This window comes from Protomyctophum bolini (genome assembly GCF_963924005.1).
Source record: "Protomyctophum bolini genome assembly, chromosome: 5".
Taxonomy (NCBI): Eukaryota; Metazoa; Chordata; class Actinopteri; order Myctophiformes; family Myctophidae; genus Protomyctophum; species Protomyctophum bolini.
Genome location: NC_137866.1, coordinates 32,896,793 through 32,914,535, shown reverse-complemented (window position 1 = coordinate 32,914,535; position 17,743 = coordinate 32,896,793). Strand labels below are relative to the sequence as shown.

Below are 17,743 nucleotides of genomic sequence, written 5' to 3'. Positions count from 1 at the left end.
CAAGTTTAGAGGGTAGCCTCAATTATTTTGGAGGCACAGCTGCTCTCATCCTCCTTCAGACCTCCTGGACCTGATCCTATAGTGCTCCTAGCATCTCTGTCAACAGCTCAATGCCTGCCTCAGTCGCGTTTGTGTTTAACCTGTATAAATTCCAGAGTTAACGAGACAGACCGTTGACTGACTCCGTCAATATAAAATTCAAAGGAAAAGAGGGCGCTGTTTTTCCTTTATTTTTGACGATGGGTTCTCAGATTGGGCCCTCATAGATGCTGATGCTGTGTGTCAAGCCTGGCATAGACGCTGGCCCTGGCCAATCGCTGCTGCGCATGCCATGTAGTCCAAATGGAGATATTGCGCGTGCGCAGATCAGATGAACAGGATAACCATAGATATAAAAAAGTTAAAAGCTTTTATTGTGAAGGCAGAATAAAACGCAGGAAACAAGTGTATTGAAAGGAACTCCCTCTATCTGCTGCTGCTGGGCGAAAAGAGAGCTAGTACAGCTACAGAAGTGAAACATGAACTGCTACATCTCGTCCCATTGTTGATCAAAATGTCTGTAATTTAATGGTGGAAGAATGAATACAAGTGATACACAACGATCGTGTTTTCAAGCGTCTACAATGGCTGGCGAGGAGGAGAGGGGGGTGGTGCGAGTGAAAGTCAAGGTAAGAAGAAGAGCATTGCCTGTGTGTTACACACAGTGATGGCCGCACAGTAGTGCTGTCTGTGTTGGAAAGCCTGTCTAATAATTAAACATCATGGTGTTATTTTGACACCAGTCACGAAACAAGTTCTAATTTGATGGTAGATTTGTCTGAGTTCAATTCAAACGGATCGCACATCTATTTGTTATTTCGGTAGGTATGTACCAGCTGTTAACATCAACCGCGACAGTGGACGTGGACGTCATCTTCTCCGTGTGTGAATGATGATGTCTGTGCGAGACGTCTGACTGTGAACCCCTTTGGGAGATGCAGTGTTTGTTCATCTCAGTATAACGTTGAATAGCCTACTTACTTACTTACTATCCACAAATGTGGATATTAATTATAATTCAATGTTGCTGTGATAATGTCGTCAAACCATCCAAGTCTAGTTGGCTTCAGAATAGATACTCTCGTTAGAAATTACTTGAATAAAAATGTCCCTGACACATTTATTTGCCATTTGATACCACTTAATTGCAATGTTATGAGTCAACAGCTCCAGTGTTATTGAAGTTATGACTTTACTTTGCCCATGTCTTGTGCTATGCACTGCCATGCAGATGTGGTGACCCATAAGTGTTATATCTGTTATTCTTTATAATAACTAAGTGTTTTTGTATAAAATATGGCAGTTTAATAGTGGAGGGTTTTTAAGGATTATTTCTCAACACTTTGCAGAAATGTGATGGGGCACTTCCTGCAGCAGAGTATCGCTCATTTGCTGTGGATCCACAAATAACGTCACTGGAGGTGCTACAGCACATACTCATCCGAGCCTTTGACTTAAATGGGTAAGAGAGATGGATGGCTTGCCTGTGGTGCTGCTGCTGCACATGGTAACCCATTAAGACCTGAGGCAGATTATACAAATACCTTCAAAATCAGTAGTTCTCAAACGTTTTTTGTAATTCCAAATCTTTCCACAATTTTCAATGTGGAAAAAAGAGAAGCAGGACTGCAGGAGCGCATCTGTTTGGCTCTTTTGTACAACTGGGTGATAGAATTGATACAAAAAAGGATGAGACCAATTAAGGCACTCTTATAGAAAAGTTAAAAAGACTAACTTTTTATCTTTTCTTTTCTACAAGATCTCATCCTTTTTTGCACTTTCAATGTGAGCTTGTACTGTACAATGCTATTTTGTTTTTAAATATCCAATGCAAAAATATAAACAGTCACAGATGCTTAATGGGTTAATCATTAATCAGCTGATAAGTAATCCCAAAGTAGGTTTTTACTCTATTTGTGTACCCTGTTTAATTGTTCATGTAATGTTTTAGTATATAGTCACCCCGCACACTTGTCTGTCCTGATAAGCGACCGAAACGTCGACCTAATAAAGAGCAACATGAGCAAGTGTCTGACAGTGTGCGGGACCTCTTCTTTGTCTTTCAAAGATACCCTTTTCATGATATGCTCTATTGCCCTACGCACCTGTCACCAGCCTTTTGAGGTGTGCATCAGCCTTTTGCTATAAAGTATATACATTGATGAACACACTTTGTTCTCTATCTAGTTTTCCACTTCAAGTAAGTTGGCTCCCGTTAATGTGGAGGGATACTGGTACAGTGGGCACCTGAGACCTCTGGGCACTGAATTGAATATTGCAATTTTTGCAGAAATTTCTATAGAAAATGTGTTTATGTTGTGTGAAATAATACATAGTATGTGGGGGAAAAAGTTTGCTGTCTCAAATGAGCAACTGTAAAACCATTTAAACTATGCTTTAGTACGGTATATGGCTTAGTATAATATATTATTAGATTAGATGCATCTACATGTATTTTTTGCAAACGATCGTTTTTAGTTAAGGTAGTTCAAATTTGTATAGAAAGACCTAAAGGCTCATTCATAGTCTGGATTTTCGATGGTGAGGTGACCAGTCCACCTTTCCGGTGGTGAGCTGACCACCGGAGTTGAAATAATGTTGAGCGGTGGTGAGTAAAAACAGAGAAGGGCGGGGGCCACCGCAGCTCGTGACGTCATGGTGTAGTTTGGTGGTCACCTCGCCACCGAAAATCCAGACTATGAATGAGCCTTAACCAGGGACTGGGGTTGCAAATGAGCCAATTAGCCACCATATGTAAAACGCAACGGTCTCATGTTTTTATAACTTGATACATTGTTTTTTGTATTGTCCCTGTTAAATAAACGTGTATAAATATTAAAAAATAAAAATGGCGGTTCTGTTACGAGTCCGACGCTTTCTGAGTTTATAGATATCGCCTTAGTGCACCCTTATATTTCAGATCTAAAAGTCCAAACAACCGATGGTCCCTTATGGGTCCATTTGGTTTCTGAGGTGGCCAGTTTTGGGGGAAAAATAGGTGCACAGACAGAGGTATCAGGTGTCCACTGTACCACGGTGAGGGACTGGTGAAGTCGGTGTGCGTATTTCTGTGCTGCTTGCTGAGGGTTCATTGCTCAAGCTAGGCTGAGTATCGAATGTTGGATGTGAAAAGCCTGTCAGTCACAGCCTGGCTAGTAACCAGGCTTTGCAACCATTTTCCTTTATTGTTTTCTGCTTAGGAAGCAACATTTTGGGATCAGTTACTTGTCCCGTGATCGGGGCGGTGTGGAAGCATATCTTTCCCTCCTGTCTGACTGGGATTTGGACGCTGCATTTGTCAGTGCAGCGAAGCCCTATCTACAGCTTAAGATGGACATCAAACCCTCAGAAGATAGTAAGAGGACACATATTGTCTTATATCCAAAGTGGAAAGGTCGCATTTAGAGTACCGGTATCTAACCTACTGCATCTGTTGACTATTTTGTCCATTTCCAGGTCCCGTTATGGAAGACTGGGACATCATCAGCCCTAAAGAAGTGATCGGCTCGGAGCAGCTTCCTGGGGAGAAGACTAAGTCCTTGACCTCTGCTGCTCTCCCCTTCACCCAGTCCTTGTTGTCCCAGGTTACTGATGACCTTCCTCAGCCAGTCAGCCAGCTCTTTTACCAGCCGCTCACTGCAGCATTGAGTCAGGTCCTTTGCTCAGCTTGTCCTCTGCACTAGTGCCTACTGCCTGGCCGATCTATCTGTTTCATCCGGACATATCGGCTGCAGTGACGCAGCCGATATGTCCTGATTTTTTGCTACTTTCAACCTAGTGGCCCTATTTTGGGCATGTGATTATAGGTGAACATTTTGTAAAGAAGAAAAAATAGCAGATCTACCAGCTTTTGGAGAAAACTTTAGTTTAGTTAAGTTCAGTTAAATGTTCTTTTAAAATACAGCACTTAAATTAATTATTTGAAATGTCAAAAAGTGATTGGTGATTATATATATTTTTTGTTTACTTGTAATTAAATAGAAATTTAAATTATTATTACATTTTTTTGTCGATCAGAACATTGCTAATCGGTTGCCATCAAACCCAAAATTCTGGTATCTATCAGGCTATACTCTGCACCGCACAGTGACTCACTACACACTCAGTCTTTTACTCTCTGTGTCTAGATGGGCCGGACCTTGTCCAAAGTCCAACAGGCCTTGAGTTGGTCTTATGGGGAGGAGATCAAGCCTTTCAAGCCACCCCTGAGTGACGTTGAGTTCCACAGTTACCTTAATGGACAGGGCCAGCTGACACGACCTGAAGAATTAAGGTTACGCATCTATCATGGTGGTGTGGAGCCTTCACTACGAAAGGTAGTTGACCTGTGCTCTTTGCCTGTTCCATACCCACCCAGGTTCTACAGTGTGTGTCATATGTTTTCTTATTTTCAGCTGATTCTTTGCTAGCATGTATTTTTCAAGACACTATCAATAATTAATAGAAGCTCCCCCCAATTACAGACTTATATTCTTATATCACCCTAGTATCCCTCGCTCTGACATCCCTTGGGAGTTGAGTTGCTGCAAGGGGCTGGGTGATATGAGCAGAGTAGTTTGTTGTTTAGGCCCAAACCGCACCAATGCAACTCCTTGCAACTGCCATTGGGGATAATGGTTTCATGCAACTACTCACAGCCGTTTGGTTGGACTTGCATGGTGAATCATTGGTGCGGTTTGGGTCAGTATGGATCAGTTGTGGCCTGCTTTTTTCTTGTTTCTACACAGACATTTTAAATACTTACACATATACAACATTGTTTTCCTACAGTTTGGTTCCGTTTATATTCCCCTAAGGTTCCCCAAAATAGACTTAACTGCAATAGTTAATGTTATTTCATGTCATAGAAAATGACATCTTTACCACTGTCTTGTCTTGTCACAACATGGCAATTATGTAACCTGAATCTCATTTTGTCGCACCAGGTGGTGTGGCGGTATCTTCTCAACGTGTACCCTGACGGACTGAGCGGACAGGAGAGGATGGACTACATGAAAAGGAAGACCAGAGAGTATTACCAGCTGAAGGGAGAGTGGGCTGTTAGGGTCAGCCCCGAGGACCTCGAATTCATCCGGGGGAACGTTCTGAAGGATGTCCTGAGGACGGACCGTGCCCATCCATACTACGCCGGCTCGGAGGATAGCCCTCACCTCACTGCTCTCACAGACCTACTCACAACGTTTGCCATCACACACCCACAGGTGTGTAAAGCAATTTCATTTGTTTTAGATTCTTTGTGCATTTAACCACTTAACCACAAACATTCTAATCTACAAGCTCACAGCCCATCACATCGCAACAACCTGTTGTGAGTTTTGTCCTATTTTTGAAATATTTTCATAACGTTTGTATTTTACTTTTTGCCTATATTGACATGCCCCAAATTGGGGCACCAGGGTTAAAGTGGTAAGATGTTGGTTCTCTATCCATAACCCTGTCGGAGCACTCTCCATCCACTTTTGGGTTCCAGTTCTACTGAATTGCAGTTATTTCCTCTAAACTACAACAAGATTTTCTGCAGCCTCTATCTGTGCTTATGATTTCCATATGAATTCTGGGTTTATTTCCCCACAGTACAGCCAAGGGAATCAGGTGGCAGATTTAGGTCAGACTGGCAGGAAGGCAAGGCACAGCAAGGCAGTACCTCTGCATGCAAACTGGGTTGCTGGGTACTGTGCCACTCAGTGTGTGGCTGGTCAGCCAGGATCAGGTGTTCATATTAGAGTTCACATTTCAACCGACTTATTCCATGATGACTTATGATCACTGAACATTATGGTGATTTAAAGTTTTACAACATCAAAATATATAATCTATAACTAAATATTTGTCCCTCACGGGGTGTCTGGGTGAAGTCCCTGCCGACCACCCTGGAGAGTGGAGTTCAAATCCTCCATTGTGCCTCCGGCTTAGCTGGGCTCGCCAGGAATCATAAAAACCCATGATTTCAGCCATCGGTAAGGTTTTGTTGATGCTCGTAAAATCTAGATTTAGTCTTGCCTCTGTTGTAATCAGAATTTCTTTTTCAGATATCGTACTGTCAAGGAATGAGCGACATCGCCTCCCCAATACTTGCCGTCATGGACAACGAGGCCCACGCGTTCATTTGCTTCTGTGGCATCATGAAACGCTTGGAGGGGAACTTCCGCCCCGATGGGCAACTCATGTCTGTTAAGTTCCAGCACCTGAAGCTGCTCTTGCAGTACTCAGACCCTGAATTCTACGCCTACCTGGTTTCTCGCGGCGCTGACGACCTCTTCTTCTGCTACCGCTGGCTGCTCCTAGAGCTCAAGCGGGAGTTCGCCTTCGACGACGCTCTCAGGATGCTGGAGGTGACGTGGAGCTCTCTGCCCCCCGATCCTCCCGAGACGGAGGCGGAACTCCTGGGGCCTCCGTTGGAGACGGACGATGCAACCATGCCGTGCACGGCGAAGGACTCGATGGTCGAGGGCTGTCTCGGGAATGAAGACGAGGACGAGGAAAAAGAACGGCATCGCAGACGGCACATGCTGAGGCCTTCCAGGGAGGAACTGGATGGAGGCAGGAAGCCAAAAAACACGAGGCCAGACGGAGGAGTTGACAGGAAAGGTGATGGAGATTGTAACGTATCCTGTGTGGTAAAGGAAAAGGCAGTCTCACTGGCCTCTCCTTTGGAGAAACAAGCTAGTTATGGGGATTTTAAATATTACAGCGCCCGAAATGACGATAGCTTTGATATGGAGGATGCTGACCCGCCAAAGGAAGCCCTGGAGTTTGAAACCTCGCAGCCTCAGCCGGCCGCCCCAAGCCGCCAGTCCACAATGGACAGTGAGGAGGATCCCGGTGAAAGAGTGCCCCTCATAAACAACCACATTATTTCCTCTCCCGAAACTGAGGGGAGAAACTCCTCTAATGGACTGGTATCCCCAGCTTCCCTGTTCCCCGGAGGCTTAACCAACTGGAAGACGAGTTCGTCTCCATCCCCTACCTTTTCGGCCTCACCCTCAAGCTGGCCAGGCGATTCGCCAGAATCTCCTTCAGAAAAGTACCCAACTGTAACCAATGGCGTAGCTGCCTCACCAGAGACAACCCCAAGAGGACTGGCCCCCTTTGGCCCTGTGCTCGGCAATATTGGAGCCAATTCTCCCACTAACCCCGCTGTAAAAACCTCTGCCGCTTCTCCGTCAACGTCCCACTCTCAGAGTAGATCTTTGCTGTCGTCACCCATCTTGTCCTTTGGTAGAGGCCCTTCATTACCCTCTCTCTGCAACAAATCCCCCAACACCTCCGTCAATATGACCAACTCTACCAAGTCAGAGAGCGCCAGCATTATTAAACCGTGCTCTCTGCCTCCGCCTCAAGAGTTCGGAAAAGGGAATCCTTTCATGCTGTTCCTGTGCCTATCCATCCTGCTGGAGCATCGAGACCACATCATCAAAAACAGTTTGGATTACAATGAGCTAGCGATGCACTTTGACCGGCTCGTCCGACGACACAACCTCGGCCGGGTGCTTCAGCGGGCCAAGGCGTTGTTCGCGGACTACTTGCATAGTGAAGTGTGGGACTCGGAGGAAGGGGACGAGGTCAGTTCTGACTCCCCGACCACAGCGACTGCTGCTCCACTTTCCCCCTCTCTGGCCCCCTCTGGCAGACCCCTTTTCACCCCTTTATCATCCCCTCACCTGTTGTCTCCAAATTCCACGTACAACAACCTTGCTACCACAATTCCATCCCCAGAAGCCTATTCACCCTCTTCCTGATTCCTTCACAAATGGCCTGATATTTGCTTTATGTATTTCAAGATTGGCGGCTAAGGGCACCCATGTGGCAGTTTTTTCTTATGCACACCGTTTTTCTTTTTCAAAGTATTGTTTCTAAATATATAATTATGCACATTGTTGATAAAGATGTTAATTATTCCAGTGTAATAAGAAAAATTGCCTGACGAGAATGAAACACCTCGCAGAACCGTGAAATCCAATGCCTTTTTGGGTACCAAGTTCATTATAAATATTAGAATCTTTGAGATAGACAGAAAATCGGCCTTCCTGCTCTCCAAAATATCAGAATTGGCTTGAAGAAATCCATATCAAATGACATTTGAACCCAATAAACTACTATTACCCTTGAGTTATACTTGGTTGCACACTTGGTTGCATGCCATGTCGTGCAACAAAGTATAAAGTGGCTTACTGGAGATGCCTGTCCTTTGTTGAGGGTGTCCCTTTGATGGGGCTAAAACATAGTTATATGGGCTAAAACTATTTTCTCCGGTTTATTTATGCTCCCAAGTAATGTATTTCTTATTATTACCATAATTATCTTGGTTATTTATTGGTTTTTCTTCCATGCTATTGAATATACTCCCTAACCTTTTTGGTCTTTTTTGACTTTCAAATATTATAACAATTTACAATTTAGGCATTATCAACCGAAGCGGTATGCTCATACAGAAATATTTATTTCTTTTTCTGAATAAAGGACTATTAATCAAGGCACTTGTGGGAAATGTAAACTAAAGGACTTGTGCCACCTGAACTAAATAATAGAGACAGTCCCTCTGAGGAACTTCTACTCAAGAGGATTGTCTAAAACTTTTACAGCCGGAAACACATGGCAACATTTTTCTTGGCTTTTTCTACAGGTTTTCCCATGTAAAACAGACTCTGCAATATTGGACTTTTTAATACATCATCCCCCCCTCCAACATTTTTTATGCTTTATTTCTTAGATAGGAGAAGTGGCAGAAAACCAAGGGCAGGAGAGAAATGACTGGGGGTCGGATTTGAACTTGGGTACCTGTGGCTCATGTGAGTCTGTGCACTAACTGGCTGAGCCACCAGTCACCCCTGATATGAGACTTCTCTTACTGATAGTTTGGTTGTGTTTTTCTTTTTTTGCAAGTGTTTTTTTGAATGAGGACAAATAATGGCTAACCATATAGTGCACTTAGCCTCTGTTGCTTTAACTTTGATTACAAGTTATTTGTTTTGGTTAAGTCACAAAAGTGTCTGTTAAGTTTTGTTTAGTCAGTTTATAAACTCTAAACCAGTGGTGTATCTGCATAGGGGAGTTCAGGAACAACATGGTAGTACATACAGTACAGCTCATACTGTATATTCTTATCCAGACCACGTCGTTTAAAAAAATGATCTATTTTGTTAGCTACATGTTAGCTTCTCCTGACATTGGCTATGTTCACATTCATGTCTTTGGCTGTGAACAGACATGAAAGTGGTATAACCTTGAGCTGAACTTGCATAGATGATGACTCATGATGACTCATGTCTGTATCTATCTACCATATCATTGATAAAGTGTTGGAAGTATTTTAAGAAGTACATTATGTACTAATCTTTTATCAATTCCATTTGACTTCAAACAGGTCAGTAGACTTGTTTGAAGTTTCTTTTGAATCAATCAGTATTTGACCTTAACACCTGGTTTCAGAATTCTAAGATTTGTTGAGTCTAAGGGCCGATTCATACTCCTATTTTAGAGCCGAATAAAAGTCGGTTCGGCGCTGTAGAGCCTACAATTTGACGTCATTTGAGGTTCGGGGGGGCGGGTACCGTCCTAAAGTCGGCTCTTCGGTGCTACTGAAAATTTCTGACGAGCCGAAATCATTTCGGCACTACAGCGCCGAAACAGCGGTAAAATAGGAGTATGAATCGGCCCTTAGAGTCAAACTAATATCAATCTACTTCTTGAAATACATCCCAGGACTTTTCTATCTTAACTAAGTTACAGTATGAATATATTTGAAAGCAGGACTATATTGTCCAGATTATTGGTCTGTATAACGTATGATGATCACCTGGGATGTTGCACACCCTAACTAACCTCAGTATTCATTGTAAAGTATGTTATCCATCCCTTTTATTCAGTCAAGGATTACTACTTCCCAAAGACAGTTGTTTTGTTCCTGTCTGTTACGGTTTAATGTGCAATCCAAAGTTATTTTTTCCAAAGAAACTTAAGATGTGTATATGCTTTAAGTACTGCAGCTGCAGTATGTTGAAACAAAGTTACTGAAGCTTATGTGATTCTCTTAAGTCTTGATATTAACTTTGCAGTGCAACGGCTAGTGTAAAGTTCTACAGATCTCTGGACCAGGCACCCACATAAAATTTAATTTATGTCAAACATGTGAATGTTTAGACATTCTCCATCTCATCACGCTTTCTTTACTGTAAAAACTTTCATGGCACAACTTTTAGTATGTGCCATGAAAATAAAAAATATCAGCCTAGTATGTCCAACCTTTGGCAGAAAAGTGCCTCGTCACCAGTTGTGAACAAGTAGCCTTCATTTATGTATTTTATGCACATACTCTTCAACTTGCCATTATATTCTAAAGTGCTATTGTAGGATCAAATTAGTTGGTGTATTGAACAAGTTAGCAGATCTGTTATTTGGTGAATTACTGGAATGTACAGTAGCTGCTCTCAACATAAATTTCTTGCCTTTTGTTGGATTGCACATTTATTCTTTCAGTTACCATATTTTTGTTTGTCCCTGTCTGTTTTAACCATTTTCAATTTTTCGTCCATATTTTAGGCATGTCATAGGCATAATTGATTTAAAACAATGCTCAAATAGCTGATCTACAAGTTTGCGTCGCGATGAGACACGTTGTAAAGCTTGTAGATCGGCTATTTCCGCGATTCGTCATGACATATATAGGGCTTAAATGTTTAAATACATCTTAATACATTTGATTCAGCCTGGAATTCAGAATGCTGGAGATGGGCAGCAAAAGTGATCATGTCAGAACTCTAATTGCCACAATGCTGGACACACACAGGCCTGCTTCTCTTTAAAGCAAGGACTGAATTGACTTTCATTGAGATGGCCTTGTGATTATTGTGATTATTAGTTTGTTTTGTCTCATTGTTTTGTATCATAGTATGTACTGTAATAATAAGTATTTAAAATTTTAGAATCAATTGATGAAACTTGCTGCACTAAAAGCAAGCAATATGTGCATTTGTACAAACTCAAAATGTACTCTTAAATTATATGTGCACAGAAGATACACTTTTTAAACATACACTAATGTATCATTGATTGTGTATTGTATACAAATACATTTCTGTTCCATGCAACTGGCTTGCAAAAGGAATGCTCAAAGTTCTTGATTGACCCATTTGGATCAATGTACTGTATGTACTATTTATCAACACAAGAAACTAAATGCTCTTTGTTTTCTGTCCTCAGATGTTCTGAAGAATGTAAGTTTTTAAAAGATGAATAATGCGATTCTAAGCCACAGTTAAGGAACACTCGACTCTAAAAGGAAACTTGCAAGTTTATTAATCTTCGAATATAACATATATATATTTCCTATCATAAAACATTTTACTGATAATTCCTATACCCTAGTTCTATGAGGTGAGCTGAATTATTTTATACTAGAGTTTCGCGCTGCTACACGGCCCTCACATCTAGAGTTGTCAGTCATCTGTATGGCCATATGCATATGAGCATGCTGATAATTATGCCCATATCTTGTTCGTGGCTGATGCCATGACACACTCCATATTTGGGCGTAGCTGCATTGGGAACTTATATCCTTATGGTGAGTCATGTTGACATGAGTGTTGACATGAGGTTTGCCTATCCAGAGCCATAGAGTAAGACAGAGTTACGACATTGAGGGGGCATAAAACTGAGCGCTGTTCATGAAGCCTGGAGTTTGCAATGTATCGTTTTTAATGAGGGTGGCGCAAATAACAGCAATTTTAGGCATGTGTGCAACATGACCCTTTTAAAGGGATTTGAGATCATTAAAGCCTGAGTCCAGTGCATTCTGCCAACTCACTCTTCGCATAATGCTTCTCGCCAATAGTCTAGACGTCTATGTAGAAGAGCCGCCATTAGATTGGCCCCATGAAGTGAACGGAGTTGTAACTATCTTACTCTGGGGCTCTGCGCCCATTTACCCTCTCTTCAGCCAATTTTTATATTGGATTAGTTTGGAATCTGATATATGCAACATAAATAGTCAAACTATCATACCCACAATCCCTCAGCATTCTACCCAATTATTCACAGCCGTTTCCAATACTTATTTTTTGCCCTAAAGGTTGTGGGTTTGAGCCCTGGCCCTGGGTAATGCAGATTGCAGAATAAACATGTTCAAGTCCTACTCATGCATTGTGCTGTGTGAGATATGTCTTCAGGGTTTAATGTAGTTTTATATTTATTTAACAATTATGCACATTAATCAAAATTTCAGTTCACATCACTGAGCCAGTTAGCAAAGAGAAAATGTTCTTCTGTAGTCCCTGAGCAGGTTGGTAAAATGGTGATCTATAATAATGACTATCAATACAAAACATAGACCTATTATCAGTACAATGCAATACAATACCATACAATACAAGTAAATATAAGTGCAAAAGACAAAACAAAACAGTTCTGCTGATTAACCCTCCTTGTTGTTTCTGAGCCAAAAGCTGTGTCGCCAAAGTCTTTGTTCCATCGTGCATACAAGATAAGAGTCTGTGGATGGACAGTGGGTTTTATACGTTTCAATGAATCTTCAAAGTCTTTTAGCTGGATGTTGCGCACCTTACTAGCAGCCATGTTCTGGACTTGTGTTGGTCCCAGTTCCCTAATTGCCCCAAGTGAAGCATCTTTGGCTAATGAAGTGAGATCACTTCCTGAGTAGCCCGCAGTCACTTGTGCTAAATGAGCCATCTCTGTTTTGTTAATTGGATTCCCATGCTTTCCCAAAAGATTTCTTAGCAGCTTGAATCTTGTCTCCTCATTTGGTAAAGTCACATAGACTCTCTTTGCAAAGCGCCTGAGTACTGCTTCGTCAAGCTCCTGAGGCCTGTTGGTGGCCCCCATTACCAACACTCTCTCATCTCCTTCTGACTGCACACCATCAAACTGAACCAGGAACTCTGTTTTTAATCGTCGACTGGCATCATGTTCGCCTTCACTTCTTGCACAAAGCAGGCTATCGATTTCGTCAATAAAGATGATTGAAGGCTGTAATGCCCTGGCAACGGCAAACAATGCTCGGACAAGCTTCTCACTCTCTCCCAGATATTTAGAGGTCAAACTGGAAGCACTGATGTTGAAGAATGTAGAATTTGACTCCACTGCAACCGCTTTAGCCAACATTGTCTTTCCATTTCCTGGAGGACCAAATAAGAGCAATCCACGGGCTGGACTTCTCAGGCCAATAAACAGCTCTGGTCTTAATGAAGGAAAGATGACAATTTCCTGGAGTGCTTGCTTGGCCAGTTCCTGCCCAGCAACATCTCCAAAGCGCACAGTCGTGCCACTGTCAACAATTTCATTAAGAATCAATTTGGCCAGTGTACTGTCCACATTCTTAAATTTTTTCATGTCCATCTTTTGGGGCTGCTTTATACCTGATTTTCCAATTTGCACTTTTCTCCCTTGTTGAGTGACCTTAACGTCATTGGATCCGGGACCTGGAGCAGATCTGAAAGTAGTGGAGGGTTTGTTGGGATTGCATGGTGCACAGCCAGCGCCTACTCCAGACTGGCTTTGTAGTCCAGGCTGGGATGGAGGATTGTTTGAGACACTATGAGGATAGTTTTCTCTCTTAGATTTCACTGTAGCTTCCAAGACAGCAAGTCTTTCTTTTACCATGGTGAGTCTAGTCTCCATTTTAACCTGAAGACTCTTTGTCTGATCATACAGCCCTCTCTGTCCTGCAACATCAACTGCAATACCTCTTTCAAGCTCTGCAATGCCTTTCTTGTACCACTGACAAGCCTCTTCCTTCACACCTGTATTATCTTCATCGATTCTTAATGCCAGATATATGCATTTGACCGCCTTCGCATTATGGCTTATTATAACGTTGCAGTTGTCTGCAGCTTGTTGTCTGTTCCTACCTACATTTGTAGGTGGACATGGTTCTCTTGCATTGAAACACACAGTCGAGTCAGTGGGAGTTCTCATTTTTCCACAGCTGTAACGTTGCAGACGTCCATGCACGTTTGCAATAATCCAAGGGGTGAATATAAAATAAACAAAATACACATAACACTGTATCAGTGTTTCAAAGTGATGTTGAATCCTCCTGAACAACATGTTAGGGAGTAATTTTTCCATAAGCGTAAATGAAAAAGTGAATAGGTTTAATAAATTTCAATTTATGTCCTTGTGGTGAGGTGTGGTCTGACTCTGACATCACATGGTGTCACAGCTCTGGTTTGTGTTTGTACACAAACGAAAACTGTTGTTATGCGACTGACCGAGTTTGGGCTTAAAAGTTACAGATGCGTGCAGAGGATGAAAAACTGCTAAATAAAGTTACTTTTTAAAGTGACACGCGTTTCAACCAGTGAGCAAATCCGTGTAGAGCGGTACCAGCATCATAGCGGTAGCCTACTGTAGGTCTACTGTCAGTTGTCAGAAGCATTGTACGTCAGATGTGAACTACAAAAAGTGGCCCTCTGGGCACAGGTCTCCACCAGGCCAGGTCAGGTTGTGGCCTCCTGGTGGCGCTATAATTAGGCCAATGTGAAAAGGGTGCCATTTGTTCTTACGCCTAGTAGGAAAGTGTGTGAAGGATTTCACATAAATTCCATGCTGCGTTCATGATTTCAGGCCTTTTGTTCAAAACGGGCCAATCCTGCAAACTTTGCCAATGTTTGGATGGAATATGAAATATCGGACAGATCTGTCTTGAGCACATGACTATAGAGATACTGTGTAACGATTTGCGGGATTTTTGGACAAAATCTGGAGGAGTAAATGTGTTTTACAAAAGTCGGCCTCCTGGTGGCGCTATAACAGGCCGTTCTGGAAAAATTTGGGCAGAGGTTCCTCGTTGGCATCTAGGGAGTGTGTGTGCAAAGTTTGGCATCGACTGGGTTAACGGTTCCGGAGATTAGCTGGTAATGGGCGGACAGCGTGCAAAACATACTCTCCCCCCATGCCTTCGGCCTGGTGGAGACAATTAACACAAGAGTCAACTTGCTCTGCAGTCTGCATCGTGACCGTAGCAAACCTGGTTCGAATCTGGCTGGGTGTAATTTTTTGATTTTGAGGAGCTATGTCCAGCTTTTAGTGTATGTAAAATCAATAATGCTATTTATGTAGAGAATGAAACCCCTATTTTATAAGTCCCCATTATTTTGCTCTGCTGCCACTAATAACATTAGGAGGTTATTATTACACCAAGAAATTCAAATAAACAAGCACGCAGCTATGAGTCATAGCTGATTTATTGTGGACTATTAAAGCTCAATGCGTCATAGCCTATGACGCATTGAGCTTAGTTCACAGTGGCTGCTGGCTGGCATGGCAAGATCAGCACACTGAGTCACGCTCCACATGTAAATTAATTAAATAAATCAGTTGTGACGCTTAATTCACAGACACAGTGGTTGGACGTGGACATAATGACGCTGAATATGAATGGGTGACATCCACAGACTGTAGCCTACCGATCTCCACAGGTGTTGGTAATTAAATGAATCACTTGTGCGCAGCAGACTTTTATCTTTTATTTTAGTGGTCCTCAAATGCGGAGGATACGGCTATAATCTATATCATTGTCCTGTTAATGAAGGGAGTGAAAGTGAATGGTCAATAAATTAAGCCTGTAGCCCCGTGAATGGTCGGTTAATGAAGCCCTCCTTCCGTGAATGGTCAATAAATGAAGCCTCCTTTAAGTCCGTCAGTGGCTGGTTCACGTCTGTCCAGTATCGCCTCCGCCTGGGTCTCCGAGTCCGAAGCTAATGAAATGACCACAAGACTATTTATCATCAGATACAAAAAAGCTTAAGTCAAGCACATGCTGCACATCTATGATTGTCAATAATGTAGTGTTGATGCAACTTAATTCATGCAAGGCTATAAAGTCATGAGCTGATCCTGGCCCAAAACAACTGCTCAGAAAACACGGAAGAAAATTGCCGAAACCCGGGATCGAACCAGGGACCTTTAGATCTTCAGTCTAACGCTCTCCCAACTGGGGAAGAAGAAAAATGGAGGGGGAAGAAGGGGGGAGAAGAAAAAAAGAAGAGAAAAGCAGAGAAAAGGAGAGAAAAGGGAAGGGAATGGATGCAATTCTAACTCAGCTGCATGTACAATCCTGCTGCAAGCGATAATGTATCTGAATATTTTCAAAAAGCACTGAAATGTTAAAACTAGCTTCTAGGAAGGGGAAGTACGGATCTCGGGGTCCCAGTGTCACCGGTTCAAGCCCCGCTATAAACAAAACGGTATTGAGTAGACTTATGACAGCAGTGAATGGCAAACGTTTAGCATTGGATTCAGAGTGATTTCGAGTAACTGCTACAGTCAACCAAATTATTTTTCACTGCAGGGAGTCAAGTATGCGTTTACTGAACGTCATCATTCATCAGCATGCTCACATATAGTTATAGCTCTATCTGCTGTCTTTGCATAAACACCTTGCTTCCTGCTTTAAGGAACTGACAAGCCCTTCCAGCACATAATGTTTGATAATTTCTTCAGTTTTTTAAGTCCCATTTTGTAAAACCCAAGTTTAAAGCATGCATCACTACTTACTAACCAATACATAACTAAGCCCTGGAACAAAATTCAACACAACGATTTAACACAAGTAAATGTGCATTGTTGTACAAACATGCAAAGTGTGCAAAAATACTGTGCAATATAAAATATATGAACCATGTTAGTTTATTATTAATACAAGTAAACTTTATATGGACAGGGTTTGAGCCACTGCAATTTCCTGACATTTGGACATTTAAACATCACCCTCTAGTCTAGTCCTAGAGTGTCCTAGGAGGAGGTGAAGACATGGTGGAAGATCATCTAGAGGTCTTTTGTTGTCTATTCTGACACCTGCCACACAGCCTCTTTGGACACGGTTTTCAACAGCTTTAGTGAAATTGTTCTTTTGTTTAATGGACAGTACGTGACAATGAATTTAGACAGACAGCAGAGCAGGGATGTGACCCTGATTAGCTATGTAGAATACCAACTACCACTGCTTGTTTTCTGACATCAACCGTACTTCATGTCAACGCAGAAAATATTAAAATAGGGAGGGGTAACCTGTGTTGCAATTAAATAATGAACCGCAATACTATAAAATCCTAACTCTAAGAGTATACAAATGGAACCAAATTGATCTGCCCTATCTTCTACAGAGCATAGGAGCAATAAATAAATAAATCAGGTACAGTAAACATATCTGCAATGCATATTGTCTAAAATCATCAATCACTCATTTGATTTGTTGTTGTTGAAATGTTGCCTAGTTTGCCATTATCTCGGTGAATGGCCCATGCACCTGTCATTAATGGCTGTCATTGAAAAATTGATTGGGGTCAGGGGACCCCCAGGGGTCCTTAAGTCAGTTCCAAGTGGTCCCCAAAATAAATATACACATTATATATAGCCTACATCAGAGCTATGTGAAAATAACCGATCTACAAGCTCACAGTGTTGGGTGAACTATTACATGCCATTGGCCAGTTAAAGGAGCCGGGATCTTCCCCAGCTTCCGTCATTGCTCAGTTAATGAAGCCTGGAGCGCTGTGAATGGTGGATTAATGAAGCCCCCTCCTGTGATTCGTCAGTTAAGGAAGCTCGAAGCCCCGTGAATGGTCAGTTAATGAAGCTCCTTACAGTCTTTCAGGGGCTCAGTATCGCCTAAGCCTGGGTCTCCGAGTCCGAAGCTAATGAAATGACCACAAGACTATTTATCATCAGATACAAAAAAGCTTAAGTC

At 42.2% G+C, this 17,743-nt stretch overlaps 2 protein-coding genes across 3 annotated transcripts; one reads left to right on the top strand and one right to left on the bottom strand.

Annotated features, from left to right (window-relative positions):
* The first annotated feature begins 477 nt into the window (after positions 1-477).
* Positions 478-11,237, top strand: tbc1d25 (TBC1 domain family, member 25). Of its 2 annotated transcripts, none has more exons than XM_080764101.1 (7): positions 478-668; positions 1,389-1,501; positions 3,240-3,394; positions 3,496-3,623; positions 4,167-4,355; positions 4,965-5,240; positions 6,069-11,237. In XM_080764101.1, exons 1-7 carry the CDS (start codon positions 579-581, stop codon positions 7,776-7,778), a joined length of 2,661 nt encoding a protein of 886 aa, XP_080620227.1. In that variant the 5' UTR covers positions 478-578; the 3' UTR covers positions 7,779-11,237. The 2 variants fall into 2 exon arrangements, with proteins under 2 accessions (XP_080620227.1, XP_080620226.1); XM_080764100.1 differs by having other exon boundaries at positions 3,496-3,692.
* Positions 11,238-11,991: 754 nt separating this feature from the next.
* Positions 11,992-14,949, bottom strand: LOC308315071 (spastin-like; the record flags this gene model as incomplete). Its single annotated transcript, XM_080762899.1, has 3 exons — positions 11,992-12,003; positions 12,454-13,483; positions 14,939-14,949. The coding sequence occupies 3 exons, from the start codon at positions 14,947-14,949 to the stop codon at positions 11,992-11,994; spliced, it is 1,053 nt and encodes a 350-aa protein (XP_080619025.1).
* Between the last annotated feature and the right edge of the window lie 2,794 nt (positions 14,950-17,743).

What these genes read in the sequence shown, in the direction of transcription:
- tbc1d25 (XM_080764100.1), top strand. Translation starts at nt 579, where the DNA reads ATGAATACAAGTGATACACAACGATCGTGTTTTCAAGCGTCTACAATG. An exon ending in TGGAGCCTTCACTACGAAAG is followed by an intron (nt 4,356 to 4,964) that starts GTAGTTGACCTG and finishes TTGTCGCACCAG; the next exon opens with GTGGTGTGGCGGTATCTTCT. An exon ending in TTGCCATCACACACCCACAG is followed by an intron (nt 5,241 to 6,068) that starts GTGTGTAAAGCA and finishes TTTCTTTTTCAG; the next exon opens with ATATCGTACTGTCAAGGAAT.